At 51.0% G+C, this 24,239-nt stretch overlaps 1 protein-coding gene and 1 long non-coding RNA gene across 27 annotated transcripts in view; one reads left to right on the forward strand and one right to left on the reverse strand.

Annotated features, from left to right (window-relative positions):
- The window catches only part of MINK1 (misshapen like kinase 1), a 50,403-nt gene that overhangs the window by 18,038 nt on the left and 8,126 nt on the right, over window positions 1-24,239 (forward strand). For all 26 annotated transcript variants that reach the window (XM_044744810.2, XM_044744811.2, XM_044744812.2 and 23 more), the window contains exons 2-13: window positions 14,422-14,487; window positions 16,218-16,274; window positions 16,363-16,488; window positions 18,412-18,522; window positions 18,939-19,029; window positions 19,470-19,600; window positions 19,918-19,972; window positions 20,116-20,194; window positions 20,452-20,627; window positions 21,117-21,186; window positions 21,548-21,767; window positions 24,012-24,128. In XM_044744810.2, coding sequence (XP_044600745.1) covers window positions 14,422-14,487; window positions 16,218-16,274; window positions 16,363-16,488; window positions 18,412-18,522; window positions 18,939-19,029; window positions 19,470-19,600; window positions 19,918-19,972; window positions 20,116-20,194; window positions 20,452-20,627; window positions 21,117-21,186; window positions 21,548-21,767; window positions 24,012-24,128 — 1,299 coding nt within the window. The remainder of the gene's footprint in view (window positions 1-14,421; window positions 14,488-16,217; window positions 16,275-16,362; window positions 16,489-18,411; window positions 18,523-18,938; window positions 19,030-19,469; window positions 19,601-19,917; window positions 19,973-20,115; window positions 20,195-20,451; window positions 20,628-21,116; window positions 21,187-21,547; window positions 21,768-24,011; window positions 24,129-24,239) is intronic.
- Window positions 605-1,403, reverse strand: LOC139039963 (uncharacterized). The gene is made up of 2 exons (XR_011493485.1): window positions 1,136-1,403; window positions 605-958 (listed from the first exon to the last, which is right to left on the reverse strand). It is a non-coding gene; the product is annotated as an uncharacterized lncRNA (long non-coding RNA).

Consider the following 24,239-nt stretch of genomic DNA (forward strand, 5'->3'; position numbering starts at 1 on the left):
CATCCATATGTCAGCTCCCCACCTCCTGTGGGCCTCCCCCTCCAGGAAGACCTCTGGTCTAGATAAAGCACCACCCAGGGCCCCTGTCTGAGGCAGCCAGGTCTGTGGGGAACCTGGGCATTGAGGCATGGAGGGGAACTGCTCCCAGCCTCCTTGCTCAGACAGGGCCCCCTGTCCTCTGACTGGTTTCTGATTAGAATGGTATTTATGTTTGTGTATGTGTCATGTCTAAACTTGTTTCAGCCTCTGCTTGTATCTGCAAGTCTCTGTGTCCGCGTTCACGTTCATGTATGTGTCCTTCTGGCATAAATACCAGGAGGAGTCACTTAACTGCCCTTCCTCCCAGCACATAAATATCTTTCCTGGTTTCTTTCCCTTTCCTCTATTCCCAGAGCTTACTTGAATTCCTCCCCTCCTGTGCCTCATTCCTATAAAAACACTTCAAGACGTGTGTATCAGTCAATAGATAATCAGTGGACTAGTACCTCACCGTGTGGAGCCAGAATAAAAGGATCCAGTTCAGTTCCACAGTGTGAAAGGCGGGATTAGCCCAGAGCAGAGTGGAGAGTTAGTGTTAGAGAGTAATGAAAGTTGGGAAAAGGAGTTTTTTGATGCTTTATTAGAGTCCAGTTTATTATGGACATGATGGGGAATAGGGAATTGATGAGGGTTTTAACCTTCCTTTCATTCTCTGTTCCTTCCCGATGGTTGGCTCAGTGAAGAGGTGCTTCCTTTCTCACCATAGGAGCATTTCATCTATTTCATGCTTTGGCTTTGAGCCTACTTTCCCCACTGAGCCCTTTGGGGTAGGAGTGGGGTAAAGCAACATACGTCCCCTGGTTGGCTTGGGGGAGATGGATACAGACTCTGGCTTGGAGGGCCACCTCCTGTTGAGAAAGGCAGGGGTCTGGCTCTCTGTTTTCCTGTTGGGTCCTTGGGACTGTGCCTGGTTTCTCCGCTTGGGTAGGAAGGAAGAGGTGACCTGATGCAACTTTTCCTGCCACATCCCTACCCCCAGCCCACACATCCACTCCAATTTTTTTTCTTACATACATACTCTCTTTTTCACAAACACATACTGTCCTACATTTTTTTCTCAAGTGCATACACGCACACACATCCTTTAGGTACTCACAGCTAATTGAAGGATGTCTGAGTCTCCACCCTCCTCTACCAGCATACTCCTCCTCTTTCCTGTCTGCCAGTACTGATTTTGGCCTCTGTCCCTGAGGGACTTGAACTGTTGGAGAAACTCCATCTGCCCGTCAGGCCCTTCGCCGCTCCCCTGGTGGTGGCCTGAGCATCCCCTGTAGAAGGGCTCTGGGGTTAGTCATCTGGTTGGTGCTGGGACTGAGGGATGGGGTCTGCAGCTGCACTGGCATAGCAGTCACTGTTTTAGCGCTTAGGTGGTTGGGGTTTTGAGGCACTGATGAGCTGGGAGGTTGAAGGCCCCTTCCCCCAGGCTGTGCCTTGGTACCACCCTGCCTTTGCCCCCCTCTTCCTCTTTGTGTGGGCCTTCTGGGTCACAGGAAGAGCTCAGGAAAACAGGCTTATTGTTTTCTTCTGGGAGAGAGGGAGGGCGGGCCCCTCAGCCCAGCCCAGTCTTAGTACCAGATAAATAGAGGCTCCGCGGGCCCTGGCACCCCTGCTCTTCTAGACCAAGAGACTTGTTTGGCTTGGACTCCATTATACCAGGTCTTGTTGGTGCCGTCTGCAGACCACAGGTTCTCGTTCTCTTTCCCTGGTGGCCCCACCATTCTTTTTTCCCTCTTCCCCCATCTATTTGTCTCTATCAGGTTTCTCTGAGTCTCTCGTCCTCTGTGGAGTCCCGGTGTACTTAGCCATAGGAGTAAGTCTGTCTGCTGTAAGTGGGAGGAGCTGGGCCTGTAGCCCCCTCCCCCAGCCCTTGTCCTCCTATCCCCCCACACCCATGGCAGCCCCGCCTCCTGGTGCTGCTCCTCTTAGGTAGGATGGCACCTCGTCTGGGTTTGGGAACAGCACTGGTTACAGCAGCAGGACCTGCCAGGGCATATCCAAGTGAATAATCATTGCTGGGCCTGGAGCACGGGAGAGACTAGTCCTTCCCTCGTCTCTTTCCCAAGGACTTCCAGCCCTTCCCCAGGCTTTATAGTTGTTTTTTTTTTTTTGAGGAAGATTAGTCCTGAGCTAACATCTGCCACCAATCCTCCTCTTTTTGCTGAGGAAGACTGGCCCTGAGCTAACATCCGTACCCATCCTCCTCTACTTTATACGTGGGACGCCTACCACAGCATGGCTTGCCAAGTGGTGCCATGTCCGCACCCAGGATCTGAACCAGCGAACCCTGGGCCGCCAAAGCGGAACGTGCGCACTTAACCACTTCGCCATCGGGCCGGCCCCCAGGCTTTACAGTTTTAATTCTTTCTCCCATTCTAGCATCCTCCTAGAATCTCCTGGGATTCTTAATAAATGTACCCTTCCAGCTCTGAAATTTTGTGATTATAAGCCTCATGGGTCAACAAAAAAGTGGGGGGTACATTTTCCTATCCTACCTGCTGCTTCTCCAGCCTCACAAGCAGTCTTACCCTTTATATTTTGCTGTATTTTATGTAGCTCTTCTCTTCTCTCTGTGTTGCTGTCTGACTTACAAGCTCCTAGAAGGCAGTTAAAGGCACTTAAAAAAGATACTGGCTAATATTGATAATAGCAATCTGCTTTTGTTAAAGTACTTCAAAAAAATTTTACCCCTCAGGGGCTTTCATCTACATGCAAAGCAGACACAGCGAGCGTGCCTTGCCCTAGTTGGAGCCTGGCGGCCTAAGTACCTGAGGGAGAGGCATGTTGTCAGAGGAGTTGTTAGTGGAACAGCACTGGAGGCCAAGGTTCTCATCTCCCAGCGCTGGGCCACTTCCAAGAAAGGTGACCCCAAACCTAGGGTGCTCGCCTCCCTTTGCCCATTCTGTCACCCACCCGTTTCATCCTAGGTTCCACCGTGACGCCAGACCCCTCCTGTACATGTCTGGGCATCCGCACGCTAATGAGGAGGGAGTAATTGGGGTTTTCTCCTTCTCCTTCCCTTGTCCTCTAGCCTTGGCTCACTGCTCCCTCATCCCTGAGCTTCAGGTAGTAGCCCCACCGCCACCCCACCCCAGCCTCTGAACTGGACTGTGATTTGGTAGTCCTGAAACAATTGATGCAGAAACTCTTTTGCAAGACTCAAAAATGCGTAAATTCATTTGGCACAGCATTGTGCCAAATACTGGGGAGAGTCTGAAGAATAAGGCAGTGCCTTCAGGAAGTCTGTGGGCTATAGCTGGGAAGACCAAGACACCTGAAATTCTTGAAGGAGGATTTAAGGCGGAGGAGAAGGGACAGCTCCTTTCTTTCTATGCCCTTCCCCACCCACAGGCTGTGTGCCTCCTCTTTACTCCCAGCTGGGGGCCTCTTCTCTCCATCCAGCTCTTTTTTTTCTTTTTTTCTTGTGAGGAAGGTCAGCCCTGAGCTAACTACTGCCAATCCTCCTCTTTTTGCTGAGGAAGACTGGCCTTGAGCTAACATCCGTGCCCATCTTCCTCTACTTTATAGGTGGGATGCCTACCACAGCATGGCTTTTTTGCCAAGCAGTGCTATCTCTGTGCCTGGGATCCAAACCAGTGAACCCTGGGCTGCAAAGAAGTGGAACATGTGCACCTAGTCACTGTGCCACCGGACCAGCCCCACCATCCAGCACTTTATCCTCAACTTCCAGAAAGCTTTCCTTGACCAAACCCATCTCTACCTTGCTCTGTCTGGCATTTAAACGTTAAATCAACAAGCATCTGAGTACTTCATGCATACTCAGAAAAATACCTGGTGCTGTGAGGAAGACAGAGGGATAGGCACCAGGCATTTCCTGAGTTGTGCAGGGGTAGCATCCTGAATGAGCTGCATAACACTAAATATGTGCACATCAGGATGAAATGTGTGTGTGAAACAAAGTCCTTTGTATTGCATGTGCATTATATCTACCTGGAGAGCGTGTGCAGTTAACATTGTGCTGCCTCTTCATATCTGAACATGTATAAATTGTAAATGACATCATACAGTGTAAAGCACAGGGCCACATGACACACCTCTGACAGTGTTTGACCCACGTGAGGGGGTGTGTCAGTTGTCTCAGAGCCCCACTCTTCAATAATTGATTCTAACACTTTTATGATGCCTTCCATCAGTTGAAGGCTTTATGAAATTTTAATGTATATAAAATGTGGAGGATAAGAAATGCTTAGTAACGTAAGCTCTAGTGAGTGAAAGAAAGCAGCCAGACTGTTACTCTACATGCTCAATATGCAACAGAAATAGTTGTGTGTATGATACAGATTCCAAGCTGCACTGACAATGTGCTGCTACTGTTTTTCCACTCAGGCATCCGTGTCAGCACAAGTCTGCATAACCCTCTCCCATGCAGTGCTCACAACCACCTGAGCATGGTTCCTGCCCTTAAAGAGCTTCTCTTCTACTTGGGGAGAAGAGACATCATCACGTGAAAACTTACTGATGGTGTGGTCTGGCTCGTTCAGTTACAAGGAACCTGCTCAGGCTGGGTCAAAGAAAGGGATAGTTGTAGCATAGACTGGAGCCAGGCTGCATGCGTTCAAATCCTGGCTCTGCCCCTTAATTAGCTTGTTGACTTTGGGCAAGTTACTTCCCTTCACTGAGCCTTCATTTTCTCATCTGTAAAATGGGAATAGTAGTAGTGTTAATGTCATGGACTTTTGTGGGAATTAAATTAATCGGCGTGTGTAAAGCTCTTAAACAATGCTGGCTATCAATGTTAATTTTTATTAACTTTAAGGTCCAGAATTTCGTTGGCATCTGAGCACAAGAACTGCAGCATAGCCAGTTCCATGGAACTGGAACTGTAGGGTGGCTCTGGATTTGTGGTGATACCAGGGGACAGCTAGAACAACCGGTCAATCTCTCTCCTGCTTCTGTCCCCCTCCCTGCGGCCCTCTTCCCTTCTCCCTCCACGCTGCTTTGTTCTCAGCTTGCCTTTCCCTGAGACGGTAACGGCCTCCCCAGCCCTGACTCTGGCTGCTCCCTCTACTACCTGGCGTCTTCCCTCTGCACGTTAGTCGGAAAGGCTGAGGGGGACGTTTGCCTGAGCTCATCTTTTCTCTTTTGTCTTGGGCTGGCTACTCTTGGGTCAGGACCCCTTTTTTGGACTCATGAGCTATGACTGGGGCAAGAAAGGGACCAAATGGCTGAAAACATGGTCCATTAGGCAACAGGAGCTGTGAGCAAGGGAAAGCAGGCCTTGGAATCAAATCTTTGAAGTCACACCTTGGTTCCACCACTTCCTAGCTGTGTGTAACCCTGGCCAAGTCGTTTATTGCTTTCCTCTACCCAGGAAATGAATGTACCAACAGCACCTACCTCAGAGTTTGTTGTGAGATTATACTTCTAAAGTGCTCAGCAGTACCAGAAACTAAGAAAATGCTCAAAAATTGCTAGCTACTTAATTATTAAGGGGGTATGGGGAGGGTGGGCAATGAGACAGATCTCTGAGATGGAAAATATGGGAGATCTCATAAGATAGTAAAGATAAGGGTCACAGGGACAGGGCAGATAACAGCATTCATTGCCCCGAGGAGGTTTGGGAAGGCCTTTAGACCCCAACTTAAACATGGCTTCCCGAGAGAGCCTTTCTCTGATTGCCCACACTTGGTCACGCTTGTTCTCGTAGTGCCCAATGCTTCTCCATAGCGTGTAGATGTACCACGGTTATAATTCAAGTTAATTGTTGAGTTGTTTAATGTCTGCCTCCCCCATCAGAATGTAAACACCATTACGGCAGGGATGCCCCCATTTTATTCACTACTATATTCCCGAGCCTAACACAGCTCCTGGCACACAGTATGGAAGTAGTACCTAGTCATCAGGTGGCAGTTTCACGGAGTGTGGACTTGAGCATTTAGAATCATAGAGTTAGAACTGGAAAGTTTTCTTATCTTGTTGAAAGGGAACCCAGAGAGGTTAAATGACTTGCCCCCAAACACACAGCCTGTTAGCAGTAGAGCCAAGATTAGAAACCAAGTTGCCTAACTCTTAATCACGTAAGTGGTTGTATGTTATCCAGCCTTTTGTCTCAGGACTTTCTCGTATGTGTTATTGGATCAGAAGCACCTTGAGGGCTCCCTTCGTGTTTCTGGGCAGCTTTCTTAGAGTGGAAACTGTCGCTCATCAACAATAATTTATTGGGCACTATGGGAAGTGCTCTTAGGATGATTATTATGATTTTTAATTGAAGTATAATTGACATACAGTATTCTATTAGTTTCAGTTGTACAACACAGTGACCTGACCCTTGTATATACCATGAAATGATAATAGTAGGTCAGTTAACATCCATCACCACACATAGTTACAGAATTTTTTTCTTGTGATGAGAACTTTTAAGATCTACTCTGTTAGCAACTTTCAAATATGTAATACAGTATTATCAACTATAGTCACTATGCTGTACATTTCGTCCCAAGACTTACTTATTTTTTAACTGGAGGTTTGTACCTTTTGACTCCCTTCAGGATTCTTGTTTTTAATAACAGCTTTATTTATTTATTTGTTGGTTTGGTTTTTTTTTTTTTTTTTTTGCATTGTCAACTTGAAGAGGTTTTTAATTTTTATTGCATTCCCCAAATCTGTTGAGAATCTCTTGTAGGCTTTCCCCAGATAAACATATCTGCCTTACATAATTTTGCGTACAATTTCCAGGGGGACTTGTAGAGCCCCCTAACAGCATTCACTAACCTAAAAGTTAACAACCACAGCCCTAAAAAAGACAGGAGAACCTGCCTGAAGGAGTTAGTTTGGGTTTTTTTTGAGGAAGATTAGCCCTGAGCTAACATCTGCTGCCAATCCTCTTTTTGCTGAGGAAGACTGGCTCTGAGCTAACATCTGTGCCCATCTTCCTCTGTTTCATGTGGGACGTCTGTCACAGCATGGCTTGACAAGCAGTGTGTACGTCCGCACCCAAGATTCGAACCAGCGAACCATGGGCCGCTGAAGAGGAACGTGCAAACTTAACTGCTGCGCCACCGGGCCGACCCCTATAACAGCTTTATTGATATATAATTCACATACCACAAAATTCATCCTTTTAAAGTATTTTAAAGTGGTTTTTAGTGTATTCACAGATATACCGTCACCAACATCTAATTTCAGAACATTTTCGTCAGCCCCAAATAAAACGCAGTACCCATTAGCAGTCACTGCCCATTCTGCCCTCCATGCAGCCCCTGGAAACCACTAATCTACTTCTGTCTCTGTGGATTTGCCTAGTATGGGCATTACACATAAATGGAGCCATACAGTATGTTGCCTTTTTTGACTGGCTTCTTTCATTTAGCCTAACGTTTTCAAGGTTCATCCATGTTGTAGCATGTGTCATTACTTCATACCTTTTTATTGCCAAATAATGTTCTGTTCTATGGGTATATCACGTTTATCCACTCATCAGTTGATGGACATTTGGGTTGTTTCTACTTTTTGGCTACTATGAATAATGCTGCTGTGAAGTGTGCATGTATGTTTTCAGTTCTCTTAAGTATCTACCTAGGAGTATAATTGCTGGGTCGTGTGATAACTCTGTTTTGCATTTTGAAGAACTGCCAAACTGTTTTCCAAAGTAACTGCAGCATTTTACATTCCCACCAGCAATGTATGAGGGTTCCAAGTTCTCCACACCCTGGCCAGTGCCGTTAGATTACAGCCCTTTTAGTGGATGTGAAGAGGTATCTTGTGGTTTTGGTTCACATTTCCCTAGTGACTAATGATGTTAAACATCTCTTTGTGTGCTTATTGGCCACTGTATATCATTTTTGGAGAACTGTCTATTCCGATCCTTTGCCCATTTTTAAGTTATTTGTCTTTTTATTGTTGAGTTATTTTATTAGTGAGGAGTCCTTTTTATGTTATGTATACAAGTCCCTTATCAGATACAAGTCCCTTATTTATTTACAAGTCCCTTATCTGAGAGAGAATTTACAGATGTTTTCTTCTATACTGTGGGTTTTCACTTTCTTAAAGTTTTTAATTTTGATGAACTCACACTTATCATTTTTTTCTTTTATTGCTCGTGCTTTTGGTATCATGTGTAAGAAACCATTACCTCATCCAAAGTCGTGAAGATTTATTCCCGTGTTTTCTTTTAAGACTTTTATGGGTTTAGCTCTTACATTTTTAGGTCTGTGATCCATTTTGAGTTACTTTTTGTATATAGTGTGAGGTAGGGGTCCAACTTCATTCTTTCACATGTGTGTATCCAGTTGTCCCAGCACCATCTGTTGAAAAGACTATAGAATAGTCTTGGTCCTCATGTCAAAAATCAGTTGACCACGGTGGGCCGGCCCGGTGGTGTAGCTGTTAAGTTCACGAACTCCACTTCAGCAGCCCAGGTTTCGCAGGCCCAGATCCTGGGGCGGACCTAGCCCTGCTCATCAAACCACGCTGTGGTGGCATCCCACGTAAAGTAGAGAGAGATTGGCACAGATGTCAGCTCAGGGCCAGTCTTCCTCACACACCACAAAAAATCAATTGACCACAAATGTAAGAGTTTATTTTTGGATTGTCAATTCTCGTCCATTGATCCGTATGTCTGTCATTGTGCCAGTATCACGCTGTCTTGATTACTGTAGCTTTGTAGTAGGTTTTGAAATTGGAAATGTGAGTCCTCCAACTTTGTTGTTTTTCAAGATTGTCTCTTCTGGATCCCTTGCATTTCCCTATGATTTTTAGGAGAAGCTTATCAATTTCTGCAAAAAAGGCAGCTGAGATTTTGAGAGAAGTGCACTGAATCTGTAGATCTTAACAATATTATCTTTTGATCCGTAAGTATAGGCTATCTTTCCATTTGCTTAGGTTTTCAAAGATATTTTGTAGTTTTCAGTGTATACATCTAACTCTTCTTTGGTTAAATTTATTCTTTTTGATGCTATTATAAATTAAATTGATTTCTTAATTTCATTTTTGGATTATTCATTGTAGAATATGGAAATTCAGTTAGTTTTTGTATATTAATCTTGTATCGTGCAAGCTTGCTGAACGTGCTGATTAGTTCTAATAGTTTATTTAGATTTCTTAGGATTTTCTACATGCAAGATCATGTCATCTGCACATATAGGGTTTTTTTTGTTGTTGGTTTTTTTTTTTTTTTTTTCAGGAAGATTAGCCCTGAGCTGACATCTGCCCCCAATCCTCCTCTTTTTTGCTGAGGAAAGCTGGCCCTGAGCTAACATGCGTGCCCATCTTCCTCTACTTTATACATGGGACGCCTACCACAGCATGGTATGCCAAGCGGTGCCATGTCCACACCCAGGATCCGAACCGGCGAACCCTGGGCTGCCAAAGCGGAACGTGCACACTTAACCGTTGTGCCACCGAGCCGGCCCCTGCACATGGAGATAGTTTTACTCCTTTCTTTCCAATTCAGTTGCTTTTTATTGCTCTTACTTGCCTAATTTCCCTGGCTAGAACTTCCAGTACAACACTGAGTAGAAGTGGCAAGAGTGGATAATCTTGTCTTGTTCTTAGATTACTTAAAAAATTATATCCACTTGTTCCTGTTCGTGAGAAACTTAAACTCATGATGGAGGTGAAATTGAGATTGAAATTCATGGGTAGGATAGCTTGTGGTGGGCTGGAGGAGCTAGAGAAGACTTCCTGGGAAAAAAACTTGAGATTTGGCTTGGCTGAAAGGAGAGAGGTCATTTTTAGGCACAGTTGGCCACATGAACATGGAAAAAAATGGGCCTGAGTTGAGTGAGTGAAGACAGGTGCTGTAGAGCTGCTGCAGGAGAGAGCAGGAATTAATCACCCAGATGCTGCTCACCCACCGCTTGCGCAGGCTGCCTGACCTCCCTCAGATCCCTGCCACTCCTAGATCATCCCACCCCTTCTGTTCACCTGTTAGTAACTGCCTAAGGTGCAGCATTTTTCACAGTGGGTCCACTGACCCTCTGCGTTAGAATCAGCAGTGCATCTGTTAAACATCCAGAGGCCTGCTCCTCCCCAGACCTGTGGTGCTGCATGAGGGTCTCTGGAGGCGGATCCTAGGAGTCTGCCTCCCAAGTGATTCTCATGTACCCTGACGTCTGAGAACCACCACCCTAAAGCCCCCTGTCTCGTGGCTGTTCCTGAGCTTTTCCACCTCATTCGGGCCCCCCACCTCCCTCCTGCCTAGCAGATGGTCTTCCCTCCTACGCAGTCCTTAAAGTCAAGGTCATTGGGTGTTCATGGAACTCCCTCATCTTTCTTCCTCTTTACCTCAGAAGACCAGTGTCTCTTCACTTCTCCTCTCTTGTCCTCCTCTCTCCCTCCTCTCATTAGTTACCCAGCTGCTGAGAGCAAAGAGTTTGAGTGCCAAGAAACAGCAAGGGAAGGCCTACAGTGACAGCATCGGACAGAGCTGTGCCCGCGTGCAGAGGGCAAGCCAGGGCCGCCTGGGGCTTCCCAGGAGTGCAGCCCCTCCCTCTGGAGGCGCCTCTTCTAGTCACCATTGAGGAGCGTGATCAAGCACACAGACAAGTGCGTAGTCGAAGGGCCCACATTTGAAGCCAGATCAATGCACGAATCATATTAGAACTGTGACACATTTCTGGGCATTCGGAATCCTTGGGTATGTGTATGAGAGAGAGTGGGCTCTGCCGTATTTTATCACAACTGTAACCCGGTGGGAGATGCAGCTGCATACTGTGGCAATGCACACTTCCATATATATACACACATAGCATAAAAGGTTAACTTGTCAAACATCATCAGTCTCACTTTTTAGCTTTTTCCCTTCCACAAGCATGACAGATCTTCCCTATCTTGAAAACCCCTTTGTCTGACCCTGCTGCCTCCTTTAGCCATCATCTGATTTCCCCTTCCTCTCAAGTTCAAGCTCTCTAGAGAGAGTGCTGTACCCATTGCCTTCACTTCCTCATTGCTCCCCTTTCCTCCAGCCCTTCTGTCTGCCTTCTGCTCGCTCAACTGCAGTTCCCACAGAGGTTCCCAGGGCTTCTTGGGTGCTGAGGCCAGTGGTATTGTCCTCAGTCCTCTCTGACCATTTCCTCCGCTGGGGTCTGTTCTTCTCCTCCTCTCCCGTGTGTAGCGCTTGGCCATTCCTCCAAGGCTGGCCCTGGCTCTTTCCTCCTTTGCCCATACACTCTCCCTGGACTTCTTATCTCCTCTCTCCCACTCTCCCACTCGTGAGCGTCCTCTACATCTTTCTCTGCAGGCCCTTGTTTCTAACTGCCTGATAGACGTTTACCCCTCCGTGTCCCCTAACGTTCAAACTCAACATCCAAACCCAGACTGCTGTCCCTCAGCATGGCATGGCCTTCCTCACTCTTAAATTCCTGTCACCAATTGAAAACTTAATCAGCCTCCAAAGCCCAGCTCAGACACCGTCTCCTCCAGGAAGCCTGCCTGAGATTCCAAGCCAGAATTTGATTCTGTCCCTGAAACCATGAAACAGACTTTTTACCCAGTGCAACACCTTCTTAGTTTGTGTGAGGAAGATGAGGCCCCAAACAGTTAAATACTTGCCCAGGGGCACACAGCTGATGCTAAAGTTCCCTCTAGAAGGTCACTCTCCAGTGCTCTGAACGCTGTACCGAGCAGTTCCTAATGCCTCTAGTGCTGTCAGTTGCTCTGACGGCATGTGATCAAACACTGCTACATATTGCTGTTGGGGGACTTGGCCTGTCTATAAAATTATAAGGTCCTTGAGGGGCCGTCCATGTTCCTCATGTACCGTTGACTTCCTCATTGTGCCTAACTGAGTGCTCAGTAAATATTGAACAGATGGACGAAATAAGAGAAAGGTGCCTTATAGATTTTCCCTGATTAGGGCCTAGCCCGGTGCAGGATAGATGTAGCTCCTCAGAAAATATTTAGTGGTTGGTTAATGATGGGACAACTTTAAATATCAAGCTGAGGTGTTTGGACTCTTCTGGAAGCAGTGGGGAGCCGTGTGGGTTCTGGGCAGAAGAGTAAAATTAGGAAGGCGCCGTGTTAGGAGGGTTAATCCGGCAGTGGGAAGAGTGGTGAGGGAGGAGCGAAGGGAGTGGTCCGGGGTGGCAGCTTCAGGAATTGAGCGGCAGAGACAAACGGACACTTTGAAGGGAGAAAGGCTGGGTGACTGATGCGGAGAGGGAAGGAGGGGAAGTAGAGAACGGTGCGGAGGCAGGATTTGGTGTGGAAAATGGTGCTGCCCTTGAGTGGAGAGGGCCGGCTCTGTGGAGCGCGTTCTCTGGAGGGTGTTAGGTACCATGGCTGCCAGGCCACACGCGTGCTCTCAGCTTAATCTTCAGAATAACTCTTTCAAGGCGTGGTCGTCCTGACCTGTGAGTCAGAAAATGGGCTTGAAACCATTAAATCAATATCTGAACCCAGCCCAGCGTGTCTGACCTCAGAGATTGTTCTTTCATCACTCAGTGCCTCCCAAATGTATAGGAACAAGACAAATTCGGAGCCAGGATTGCAAAATGAATCCATTTGTGCTGATTTGAGGAGATGATGGTATAGCGTGGATGACTCTACCAGGCCCATCATATTTTACCCTCTTAGATTAGGAGCATCCAGAAAATCATGACCCTGAGTCCTTTTTCCTGTCTCCATCCATCTCAGAAGAACTAAGTTAGATGTAAGAAGGGACTTCCCAAGAGTCCGAGTTCAGAGGCCCCGAAATGGATGGGCCCTTCTTTTGGGGAGAGCGTGAGGGAACTGTGTTCCCTTCCTCTTCAGTCCTCTTGAGACAGGGTTCCCTGCAGCTCTCAGATTGAGGCAAACCTCTCCTGAGCCTCCACTCAGGGGCAGTTTCTCCCTTTCCTGGGGCTGCTGTGTTTTTAGACCTTCAACTGGAGCTAAATAATTGAACACAGAACCATGAAATTCTTGGTCTGGTCAGCCTAGGCCCCTTGGCGCTCATAGAAGGAGCCCCTGTGCAGCTTCGCTCCAGTGTCCCCGGAGCAGGTTTGGGATGTCCTTTCAGGCTGCCATGTGCCGGGCCCTGGGCTAGTGCTGCCACACTAGCCAGCAAAGAGGGTCCAGTCCCTTTCCTCCGGGAACTGACAGACAAGTAAGTACACAGCCACGGTGCATGATGACACATGCTCTGACGGGGAAGCACAGGGAGCAGAGTACGTTTCCAGTCCTCCCATCCCCACTCTGAGAAAATGGGCAAAGACAGCGCGCAGTGAGGACGGGCTGGTGTCTCCCTGTCTCCACCACGCCCAGGTTCTGTTCCATCTGCTGATGGCAGTGCATGGAGGCTCAAGGGTTCTTTTGGTTTGTTTGGTATTATTTATTTTTTAGAAATTCTATATTGGTTTTCAAAATCAAGGAGAAAGCAGTTTTAGATTATATGCTTTTAGGATTTTCAGCACGGAGACCTAAGCATTACCTGGAGAGTTTATTTCCTAGTGACATCTTCACTTTGTGCCTCCCCTCTCAGTCCTTCAGGTGGCCGGAGGGGGCCCACACCCGGAAACACCAGCCTTTTCTGCTGGGAGTGCGGACAGCACTGGGCTCGAGGGCTCGAGGCTGGCTCTCAGCCTGCCGCTCCACCTCCCAACCTCTCTCTCTCTCTCTCTTTCTCTCTCCCGCTCTCTCTCTCTCAAAAAGAAGTCCTGCCAGGAGGGTGTGGGTGGCCTCCCAGCAGCTGTGCTGCTCAGCCAGCCTGCCTGCTCTCAGCCCAGCAGGCAGTGAACCTCTTTGGAAGCTTTGTTTGAGCCCTTTGGGCCCTCTCCTCCTGGCACCACTTGGCTCGGGAAAGTAGGAACCGAAAGGTCTCCCTTTTCACTGCCCCTCCCAGCGGCCTCTCATTGTCACCTGCTATCCCCCACCCCCAGGTCCCTTCTACCCACAAATGCCCCAAAACTTGGCCTGGAAGCCCAGGGTCTTGGGAGGACTGGGAAGGGGGGAAAGGACAGAAGGATGACTCAAATTCCAGCCCCTACCAGCTTTCCCCATCCCTGCTTTTAAAAACTAAAATAACAACAATGATAATTAACTTTTATTGTGTACACGCTCTGTGCTAGGCACTGTCTTGAGCATTTTATGGTCATTGCCTCATTTAAACTTGACACCAACCCCAGAGATGGGTACTCAGGATCCCCATTTTGCCGATGAGCCCACACTCTCAGTGTTTATCACTGACTTTGAAATCAGGAGCATGTCTGACAAGCCAGCTGGGCTCTGACTTCTGTTTGCTGTCACCTCTTTCTGATGTTTCCCATAGAAAACGAACTCTGAACCAATCCAGGAGAAGGGCAGCTGGCCATCAGGGGCGCCTTGAAGCCCCCTCGTAATGTACTAGTTAGTTCTTCACTCATCTCCTGACTGAGTACGTCTTCCCACCCCACGAGCCACATAACCCTGTTCTGAAGTCCTGACACCTTATTCTTTCTCTGCCCCCAGGACCCTGCTGGAATCTTTGAACTGGTGGAGGTGGTCGGCAATGGAACCTACGGACAGGTGTACAAGGTGAGACTGGTGGTGCAGAAGCGTGGCCCTCTTCCAGGGGGCCCTCTCAGGAGGGGTGGAAGAAGTGGGCCCCAGGCCTAGAGATCTGGGGGCGGGCCGTGGGAGAGTCCAGAGGCTGGGGGCCCTTCCCGGGGAGTGGAGCGAGGACCTGGAAAGAGAGGAGAATACAAGGAAGGAAGGGAAGGAAGCAGCAGGAAGTGGGCTGTTTTTGCTGGCCTCTGCCTCTGAGTTTAGAACTAGTCCTGGGTGTGGCAGGAACAGGTCTAGAGCTGGGTGGAGTGTGGAACAGCACATATGAGGGCAGTAGGAAGGGTCTGGGGACATGTGTGTCAGAGCTCACCTGGGAGCTCAGAGCAGAGCTCAACCAAAGGTGCAGGTTTGGCTCCTCCCAAGACCACAGAGACCCACAGGACTTGGAGTTGGTGGGACCTAATGGTTGACCTGCAGAGGGGAAGTGGTTTCTTGAGCTCCCGCAGCTGGCCTGCAGCAGGGCTGGAGCCAGAGCTCAGGCCTTCTGCTTTTGAGGCTGCCTCTCTCCCACAGAAGTGGCATTGCCTCAGCCACTGATTGTAGCTTTTAGCTTGGCCAGCCCAGCCTCTCACGTGGCCTGACCACTGGTCATGCTTGGGTGAGGGGAGGTGGCCACAGCAGAGAGATGTTCAAGGTGGACGCTGCCCCAGAGCTGGAGGCCCCCAGAGCAGATGCCGTGCTTCTTTGTGTCCAGACACAATGCTGTCTTGTCGCGAGTCTCCTCTGCATCTCAGGGGTCTGTGGTCCTGGATCATTAGGACCACCTGCCTTTCTCTTACCCTTCTTCCCTGTAAGCTTTGGGGAACAGGCACCCCCCTCCCCCCATCTCTTGCCTAGTCGTTGCCATGGAAATAGTAGCTCTATGTTCTGCTTCTCCGGGCTTGGGGTCTTAAATGAATGCTGGGGATAAAAATAATCCATGGTTGGCAATACCCATGTCCATCTGCACAAGGGGCTGCCTTCCCCCACCCACCCTGCTCTTCCCCAGGAAGCCTTGGGCTTTCCTGTCCAAGCCTGAGATGGCCCCTGCTAGCGATCTCAGAAGGATGAGGAGGGAGGAGTGGGGAAGATGGGGACGTACTCTCGAAGGAGAAGTTTCTTTCCATTAGCTTTGGTGATGGGGCATCAACACGTGTCAGCCCTTCTGTGTTTCCCCCAGTTCCCTAAAATCTCAGCTGTCTTTGTTCTTTCCTGTCAACAATAATAAAAAGGCTTGGGGGGGTGGTGATTCTGGGAAAGGACTCCCGTCCAGAGGGGACGGGGCGAGAAAGCACCCAGGCAGTTTATCTTACACAGAAGAGGCCAGAGAGGCAGAACCCCTCCCTCCGCAGCCTCCTCCCCAGCTCCCTCCAGCTCCAGCTGAGGATGGAGAAAGTACCCTGCGTTGCTCACTCTGTCAGACTGTAGGAAGTCCAAGCCCTAGAGGCTGGAGGACAACATACGTCTCTCGCTTGTCTCTCGAGTGTTGGATGGGAGGAGACCCTTGGTCTTCATCAGGCTCAGCGCCTGGAATCCAGGCTCCGTAGTCTTTCTGTAGCCCTCTGTCTACCCCTGTGACCAACCCACAAACTGAGGTGTCTAGCCACCGTGAGGGGCACTTTCTAAGACAGAAAACAGCCAAAAGGTGTGGCCTCTCCCAGAATCCAGCCCTCCCTGAGTGGAGACCCAGATCCCTCCATGCCTGGCTCTCTGTCCTGCAGGGTCGGCATGTCAAGACTGGGCAGCTGGCTGCCATCAAGGTCATGGATGTCACGGAGGTAGGGAGTGGTGAGGGGCAGAGGGAGGGTGGGAGCATTGAGGAGGGGGTGGGGAGACTCTCAGGGCTCACCTCCTCTGTTCACCCAGGATGAGGAGGAGGAGATCAAACAGGAGATCAACATGTTGAAAAAATATTCTCACCACCGCAACATTGCCACCTACTATGGGGCTTTTATCAAGAAGAGCCCCCCTGGAAACGACGACCAGCTCTGGGTGAGAAGTGCCCTCAGCCTTCCTGGCTGCGCATCCCTGCCCTTCCCTGGCTCCAGGCTGCTCTTGAACTCAGTGTCAGTCCCCAGGCTCCTCTTGCCAGCCCTCCCCTTCAGTCTACACAGTTCTCCCGTGTCTGATCCAGAGGGACTTCCTGACTCACACGGAGCCTCCCACACATTGCAGCCTCTTGTCCTCTGAGCCTTTTGGTGGCAGGGGTCTGGGGATTGCCCCCACCTTTGCCCTGATCGGTAGTGTGCCCTTACCCTGTGTCCAGCAGGCACTTAATGAATAATGAGCAATGGAATCCCAGCAAGGGCTGAAAGAGACCACAGGGAGGCTAGGCCATCAGTTCTCCTGTCTGTGCACAGCTCCTGGGAGAGCAACAGACCAAAATATTTGTGGGCGGCCACAGGGCTCAGACCCCTCCCGACAGTGCACAAGCCCTTCTGGATGATTATTCTAACCAGGGCTTGCTGTGGCTCTTTTGGGCCTCCCCCAAATTCCCTCTTGGCAGAACATTCCTAAGAGTCATCGCCCTCCCTGGCCTGACGCTGGTGCCAAGCTGATTCCCCGGCCTCGCCCTTCCTGGTACTCAGCTCAGCCCCCAGGAGAGAGCAGTAGGGTGCATGGCCGTGGCTGTGGGGATTTGGAGCTGTCTCCCCTCCCAGCAGTCTGCCAGACAAGTACTTATTGAGCACCTCTGTCTACCCTGCACAGATAGACATGTGTCATGGTCCCTGCCTCCAAGGCACTTAGTCTTGCTGGGGACAGGTGTGTGTATGCACACACACACACACACACACTCTCACACACAAAGAAAGGGAGTAGCACATCAGGTAGGTTTACCCATCAACTGTGGTAGGAGACCATCTAGGACTAGAGGCAGGGCACACGTGGCCAGGCGCCCCCTTCTGGGCCTGTTGAACACTGTCCTCCTGTCCTCCCACTGTGCTCTGCTGTTGGAGGGGGAGGCCTATGCAGAGGACTTTTATTGCATATGCAAATGTACGTGTCCCGTCCAGCTTTTTTCTGCGTTGGATGCAGCTTCTGGAAAACGTACAGTGAAAACGTTTGGACAGGCATACTGATCCCAGGGGACTGATTTGCCCTGCTTCTGGGTCTCAGTGGTTCTTCCCTCGAGGTGCTGAGATGCCTGCAGGGATCTCTCCTTATCTCCCGGCCTTGGCCACCCCTCCATGTGCGGTTTATGCTTCAGTCTCGCACCAGTTCCTCCTGCAGCTCTCTCTAGCCCCTTGCCCTGTTTCTGTCTCTCACAGACCTGCGGAATTGTTGATTCTTAGCCCCTTTCTTGCCTCTGGGTCAGCTATTGGCAAACTTTCTCTGTGCAGGGCCAGATAGTAACTATTTGGGGCTTTGTGGGTCATAAAGTCTCTGTCTCAACTACTCAGTTGAGCCGTTGCACCGTGAAGGCAGCTGTAGACAGTACATAAATGAATGGACGTCGACGTATCCCCCAAAGCTTTATGCAGGATACTGAAATTTGAGTTTCATATGATTCTTTTGATTTTTTCCAACCATTAAAAAATGTAAATACTATGCTTGACTCACTGCATGTGTTACTGGCCCTTGGGCTTATGGGTCCCCATGAGGATCTGACGAAAGTGTTGGACCCTTCCCCAGGGAAAAGGCACATACCTCCATTGTTTTGTCTACAATTTCAGGGATTCTTTGGACTTCTATTTTCCTTCTCCCAGACCACCTCCTTCAGCCCCACTTGCCCTGTCTTTCCCCTTTCTTTCTAAATCTCTGGAAGTTCTGTGGCCTTTGCGAGCGGTCTCAAAGGCCCTGCTCTCCAGCTCCTACCAGTTCTGTCCCCGAGGCCTCTGGTCCTCCTCCAGGGGGCTGCTAGGGGAAGGAGGCCTTGCCTGACCAGTGCTCTTCCTTCCCGTGCCTCCCTGGTAGCTGGTGATGGAGTTCTGTGGTGCTGGCTCTGTGACGGACCTGGTAAAGAACACCAAAGGAAACGCCCTGAAGGAGGACTGCATCGCCTACATCTGCAGGGAGATTCTCCGGGTGAGTGCCCGCCCCTCCCTCACCGCTGCCCCTGGGCCACCCCCGCTAGAGCTTCTCCCTGCACAAGGACCCTCCTCGCACTGGGAGGGGGTGGAACTGTGCCTCTTTAAGGAGCAGATGGCCTGATAGGGGTGGGGACGAGACAGAGTCCCGACCTTGGGGAACCCTCAGACCGTTGGAGGAGACAAGTGCCTCTGTTTCCAAGCTCTGCCACTTGGCTTGCAGCCCTCAGCTGCGAGGAATTCTCCCCACGACAGCTCTGCCTGTATGTGGGCTCCTGGGTGGAGAGGGGCCGCTCCTTCAGCTCAGTCCCGTCTAGCCTGATGACTCCTCCTCGCCTGGGCTCAGGTCCGTGGCCTTGCTCTTTCCTACCCATTCCAACACCAAGACTAATCCTCCCAACTCTCCTGCCCCAGGGTCTGGCCCACCTCCACGCCCACAAGGTGATCCACCGAGACATCAAGGGGCAGAACGTCCTGCTGACAGAGAATGCCGAGGTCAAGCTAGGTATGCTGATTCCTTCTGAGGCGGCCGGGGCACTCTCACTTCCAGGACAGAATGAGAGGCCCCTTTATTCTACCTGTTGGCTGGGAGGCTTGCCCCTCCCCTTCCCCATCTCCTCCCCTGGGGTGCCCTGCCTCCTGCTAAAAGTCATTCAAGAAATTTTTTGCCGGCTACCTGTTATGACCCTGGGGGCTGTGCAGGTCCCTCTGGGGAGAGGGGATATTTTTGACCCCTCCTGCCTGGGATGCTCTCCCTTGGTCCTTTCACCTTGGATTTCCCCCAAGATGCAGGAAGACTAGGTCAGCTTCTTCAGGATGTTGGTGGGGTGGAAGAGGTGCTGAGGAGTGTCTGGGTAGGACAAGGACCTCCACTGCCCTGGGGCACACACATGCTGGGCTGAGACAAGGGGAGCAGATGTCACCCCTCCCTCCATGTCTTTCCAGTGGATTTTGGGGTGAGTGCTCAGCTGGACCGCACCGTGGGCAGGCGGAACACTTTCATTGGGACCCCCTACTGGATGGCCCCGGAGGTCATCGCCTGTGATGAGAACCCCGATGCCACCTACGATTACAGGGTATGGAGCAGAAAGTAGGGAGCACGGAGGCAGCCAAGGGCAGGAAGTGAGATGGGGGTGATGGGTTGATTGAAAATCTCAGGGGCTTGGGCAGCTTGGGGAAGAAAATGAAGGTCTCATGGCGTGTTAGCAGCGAGGGTTGTGGCAAAGAAAGGACGGATGGGAGGACTGGGTGAATGGGAGGACATTGCAGAGTTGGAGGAGAGGGGCCTCAGGAAGGGGTGTAGACCAGAATGTGGTCCTAAAGAGACTGCGGATGGTGGGTAAAGAGAGTCGTTGGGAACATTCACCTGTCCCTTCTTCTCTTCCCTCTATAGAGTGACATTTGGTCCCTAGGAATCACAGCCATCGAGATGGCAGAGGGAGCCCCCCGTAAGTACGGAGTCTGGGAGAGAAGGGAGGGCCCAGAAAGTGCCTGTAGGGAGGAGGTGGATCACCAGAGATCATGGTGAGAAGGGCTCCTTGAGGCTCTCGGCACGGCAGAAGGGCCTGATGGTGTGTCTTCTGTGTGCCAGCTCTGTGTGACATGCACCCTATGCGAGCCCTCTTCCTCATCCCTCGGAACCCACCACCCAGACTCAAGTCTAAGAAATGGTAGGTCTCTGGGGGTCCAGGAAGGAAGGTCTCTGGACAAGGCCACCCTGCCTTAACCTGGGCCAGGCTTGGGTCTGTGCCACAGAAGAGGTGTTGGCAGGGGGCACTGCAGCCGGAGGGCCGGGGGGCTGGTGTTGGGATGTGGAGAAGAAAGGAGGGAAGTCAAAGTGGCTTTTGGATTAATGATCCCCCCTCTTCCTCCTGCAACCCCCCTCTTCCGAGGGGTCCCTCCCAGTGTGTGGCACCATTGTTTTCAGGTCTAAGAAATTCATCGACTTCATTGACACATGTCTCATCAAGACATACCTGAGCCGCCCACCGACAGAGCAGCTGCTGAAGTTCCCCTTCATCCGCGACCAGCCCACGGAGCGGCAGGTCCGCATCCAGCTCAAGGACCACATCGACCGATCCCGGAAGAAACGAGGCGAGAAGGGTCAGTGGGCGAGGAGGGAGGTGGCAGGTCTCCGACACTTCAGCCCCTGTTCTTCTTTACCAGCCCTGGCCCCTGCTGGCTCCCCTTCAGGTTCCCCTCCCAGGCAGGCCCAGCTCTCCCTGTCCAGGATCTCCTTTCCCAAACTTCCAGCCCCAGAGGGGTTCTTCCTCTTTACCGCCTGATCCCAGCCAGCCTTCCACATGAGTCCTTTTCCGTCCTTACAGAAGCTTCCTGTTGAGTACATGCATGTGTGAGTGCACGCACACACTCTGCCACATCCCACTTACTGTGGGGTCTGATCCTCATCTCTGTCCAGGCCCAAACCTGAGGCCCCCCCCCATCACCCCATTGTTCCAAGGAGGGAGGAGGGGACCCAGGTGCATGGCCATCCAGACAGAAGTTATTGGTTGTCCCCATCTAAGGTTTCCCTAGCCCAGGGTGGGGTCTGGGGCACTGGGTGAAGACACAGCAGTGATCTCCCCCCTGCAGAGGAGACAGAATACGAGTACAGTGGCAGCGAAGAGGAAGATGACAGCCATGGAGAGGAAGGAGAGCCAAGGTGGGCTTGGCCGGTGGAGGTCGAGGGCCGTCACTTACTGTCTGAGGGGACGACAGTGGTCCTTGCTTGGGGATGCTCATTCTGGGGGTGGTGGGCACAGACAGGTAGAGACTCCTAAAACCGAATCCCTGAGTGCTGAGAAGAAATGGAACGAATGGATGAGCCCGAGGTGGGGCGAGGGTGATGCAGGGCTGCAGGCTGACGGCCCAAGACTGGGCAGGGGGAAGGCAGATCCCGGTCACGTGGAGTGACCCGAGGCAGACTGGTCCAGGTAAAGCGCCCGCTCAGGCGGCTGCCCAGGGATGAGAGTGGGAAGCAGCAGGATTCTGACCCCAACCTCCATTGTGCTACCCTGACCCAGCTCCATCATGAACGTGCCCGGGGAGTCGACCCTGCGCAGGGAATTTCTCCGGCTCCAGCAGGAGAATAAGAGCAATTCAGAGGCTCTAAAGCAGCAGCAGCAGCAGCAGCTGCAGCAGCAGCAGCAACAGCGAGACCCCGAGGCACACATCAAACACCTCCTGCACCAGCGGCAGCGCCGCATCGAGGAGCAGAAGGAAGAGCGGCGGCGCGTCGAGGAGGTGGGGCTGTCCTTCCCCTGTCCCCGGCCCCCTTCCTGGGTGGCCAGGTCCCTCTTCCTGGTGTGCCTTGGTCTGGAAGCTCCCTGGTTCCTCAGGGCAGTGGGGAGAACAGGAGCAAGCAGGGGCTTCCCCAGCCCTTTCCTTCAGACTGTGTGGAAAGGCTCTGCCGTCCTCTGTTAGAGGCCAGGCCCCGGGCGCCCTGGCCCCGCCCAGCCCTGTGTGGATGGTTGTGCCTTCGGCATCCCTTCAGAGCAAAGCCAATTCTGTAAAGCCATTCTGGTTCCCCACGGACAAGACTGGCTCTAAACCTCCACCCTGGGTTTGTTGAGCTCCATGTACCTTAAATCTCAGGAGCTGGGGTCTGTATACAAACACCTCAGTCCCCTGGGCATCGACTCTCCACAGCTGTCTGGGCCAAACATGGAGACATCCGCCTTTTACTTTTGGTTGTTTGGGCTCAGGTTTGCTGAAAAGTACAGTCTTGTCAATCAGACTAGTTGTAGGTGGGTGGGAGAAATTCATTTTAATTAATAGAGAATCTTATTTTTTGTTTGTTTGTTTTTTTTGAGGAAGATTACCCTGAGCTAACTACTGCCAATCCTCCTCTTTTTGCTGAGCAAGACTGGCCCTGAGCTAACATCTGTGCCCATCTTCCTCTACTTTATATGTGGGACGCCTACCACAGCATGGCTTGCCAAGCGGCACCATGTCTGCACCCGGGATCCGAACTAGCAAACCCCAAGCTGCCAAGAAGCAGAACATGCGCACTTAACCGCTGCGCCACTGGGCCGGCCCCGAGAATCTTATTTTTAAATAGCTGCAGTTTGCTTTTCTTACCATCAATTTAAAATATGCATGTATCTGTATATATACATGTTTAAGTGTATTTATTTTGCAGGGGGCATGGTGGGGAAGGAGAGGTATAGGTTGCTTAAAAAAATTGCCTTAAATGATGAGATTTTTGTTAAAACAATTACATGATTTCAAAACTCATGAAGAGCTGGGCTTAACAAAAAGTTATCTAAATAATAGTAGATAGTTGGAAGCATCCACACTGTCCATGCCTCTCCCCGGAGCAGGCCCCTGTCTTTGTTGAACAAAACATAATTTGCAGGAAAGCCTGCTACAAGAGTTGTTAGTACTGAGGAGTTGCGTCTGACTCCCAGTGACCCTGTGGACAGTAGCGCGGAACCCTGCCCAGTCTTTTTGTGCCATCCTCTCACCTTCCAGTGCTAGATCAGTCCAATTGACCAGAAGTGGGTGGCCAGGTCCCTCTTCCTAGTCTGTCTACTCTGGAAGCTCCGCTGAAATCTGCTCACCACAGGTGGCCCTGCTAGAATGTGAAATACTGGTGGCATAGCTTTCGGCATCACAGCAACACACAGCCTCCTCAGTGTGACAACCGACAGACAAGTGGTGTGGTTGCCTGACCAGGAAATGAACCCGGGCCATGGTGGTGAGAGCGAATCTTAACCACTAGCCCACCAGAGCTGGCTTGCTACAAGAGAGCCTAGTGCAAATCCCTTTTAATAAATACTGTTTTCAGGTAACAGAACAGAAAATCGTGTCTACCACGGTGTTTCCTGGAGCAGGCCTGCCAGATCCTCATTGTAGAGATAGGAACAGCAAAGTTCTCCCAACTGGAATGGCCCTTAGGGGTTGTGCTTTTTCCCTTCTTTTTTTAGCAGACTCTTTGGTCAGAAAGATTGTGAAAGTAAAGTGCAACCTGGGCTACTGCTGTTGGCCAAGGAGCGGGGCCAAGTCCCTGTCCTCGGAGTAGCTTTTCTGTCCCCTGGTGCCTCTTGCCCTCTTCTGGCCAATGGCTATCACTACAGCCCACCCTATTTGGACCTCCGGGCAGAGGTTAATTTGAGAGGCCAGGAGTGTGCTGGGGGTTATTGTTTGGTTTGGTTTGGTTTGCTTGTTTGGTGGAGGAGTGGATGGGGCAGGTACTGTCCAGTTCGGCCCACTCCAGGGGCAGCAGTCTCTCTCGTCCCAAGCCAGCAGCTGTGTGAGACAGCAACTTTTCCTAAGCCAAGCCCCGTGGGCTCTCGTGTAGGGTCATAGAAACAAGTTGGAGCCCTTCTCACTCACCACCATCCCTAGTGAGGAGGAGACCTGGGCGTGCTGTCCATTAGGGATCCCCTTCCAGGAGGCACGGAAATGGGCTGGATGCCCCTTCCAGGGCTGTGCTGTCTGAGCGTCTGGTAGGGTCCCTAAGACCACCCCTCTCTTCACCCGCAGCAACAGCGGCGGGAGCGGGAGCAGCGGAAGCTGCAGGAGAAGGAGCAGCAGCGGCGGCTGGAGGACATGCAGGCCCTGCGGCGTGAGGAGGAGCGGCGGCAGGCCGAGCGGGAGCAGGTACAGCGCCCCCAGCGCACACCGCCACACCCCTGCCCTCCCGGCCTTCCCTCTCGCTCCTGCTGCCCGCCTCCCCTGCTCCCCGTACCCTTCCCCTTCTTTCCCGACCCC

Source organism: Equus asinus, chromosome 13, assembly GCF_041296235.1.
Source record: "Equus asinus isolate D_3611 breed Donkey chromosome 13, EquAss-T2T_v2, whole genome shotgun sequence".
Taxonomy (NCBI): Eukaryota; Metazoa; Chordata; class Mammalia; order Perissodactyla; family Equidae; genus Equus; species Equus asinus.